The sequence below is a fragment of the Sphaeroforma arctica genome, assembly GCF_001186125.1.
Source record: "Sphaeroforma arctica JP610 unplaced genomic scaffold supercont1.4968, whole genome shotgun sequence".
Taxonomy (NCBI): Eukaryota; class Ichthyosporea; order Ichthyophonida; genus Sphaeroforma; species Sphaeroforma arctica.
Window position 1 is genome coordinate 1 of NW_014035590.1, and position 1328 is coordinate 1328.

Consider the following 1328-nt stretch of genomic DNA (forward strand, 5'->3'; position numbering starts at 1 on the left):
GGTAGACAAATGAATATTCGTATTTAATCACCCATGTTTCGCTACAAAACTTATACACCCTTACCGATATCTGTCTTATCTGACTTGCTAGTCGTTGTGTAGGGGGAGGACTGTTGAATAGGAGTGCCTAGTATCCTGATAGCAGTACGCTGGTTAATTTGTGAATACACGTGGTGTGTAGTCACAACCTGCGATGTCCTGGATGAGCATTGTGAGTTGAAGCATCGCTGTGCCTGTCCGTACAGTATTGAATTTGTGATTTAAGAATTGTTACAGGAGAGTTCGTACTAAATGCATGAGTATTGACTGAAAAGGGAAGATGGATACTTGATGGTACTAGATATTGCAGCTGGTGGTGTGTAAAAAACAGGCATGTAGCTCATAGTTATCTACACCTAGCGTAGATAGTACGCAGAAACTTGGTTGTGCTTCGAGAGTATTAAATCGTTAAAAAAATGTGTATGCCAACGAGAAACCTTTGTTTGCTGCGCATATATTTGTTTGTGTGGGAACAGATATGTTTCCGAAGTCAATGGTAGTCACACCATAATAGTAACTTCTGATTGCACACCAACGAAAGAGATGTAAGACATTGCAGCCCAGATGTACGTGTTCGCTATACCTATCTGATAGGTGTCTCATGGACAATACAGACAGAATAGTGCGAGGGGTTAGTTATGGTGTTGCTGGGAAAAAGTAGGCACTGTGTCTCCACACGTCTACGATCCTATTACAAATATTCCCTTTACAGCCAACCGTATACCACCCATAAAATTGACACTCAACACACCAGACTGACGGGCCGGGAAAAAGCCCCCTGATATGCGGTCCGATATGCGAACATTATCAACTAGTATCCACTCACAATTGCTATCCTAGAGCTCTTGACTGTATAGACTATCAATGCAACAAGTAGTAATATAACTTAAGAGTATATATTGCATCAATATATATGACAAAAAGCGACCACATGACCCGCGTGTCTTTCACATGCAGTCCTTATTGTACCCTGCGCACAGAAGTTACAGAACACTCGAAACTCCAACTGGCAAGAGAGCGAGAGCTCTCACTCGCTCACTCGCTCAGTACCTGAGTACATACATCTGAATAGAGTGTATACCTAGATCACAAATGTTTTGTGATAAAGCACTGGTGGAGCGACAATTCCTCCCTGAGCCTTTGGTAACCAATAAAACGGCATTGGAACGCTGACACGCTCCAATTGTCATAAGAGATCACTTTTTGTCTTTTTGACAACAATGACGACACTTTAAAAAAAAGCTCATTAAGTACCGAACAGTTAACTCCCACGAGGGTACATAGAATAG

At 41.9% G+C, this 1328-nt stretch overlaps 1 protein-coding gene across 1 annotated transcript; it reads right to left on the reverse strand.

The window, feature by feature from the left end:
- Window positions 1–50: 50 nt before the first annotated feature.
- SARC_14692 (hypothetical protein) lies at window positions 51–844 on the reverse strand (the record flags this gene model as incomplete). Its single annotated transcript, XM_014291173.1, has 2 exons — window positions 51–233; window positions 791–844. 2 exons carry the CDS (start codon window positions 842–844, stop codon window positions 51–53), a joined length of 237 nt encoding a protein of 78 aa, XP_014146648.1.
- Between the last annotated feature and the right edge of the window lie 484 nt (window positions 845–1328).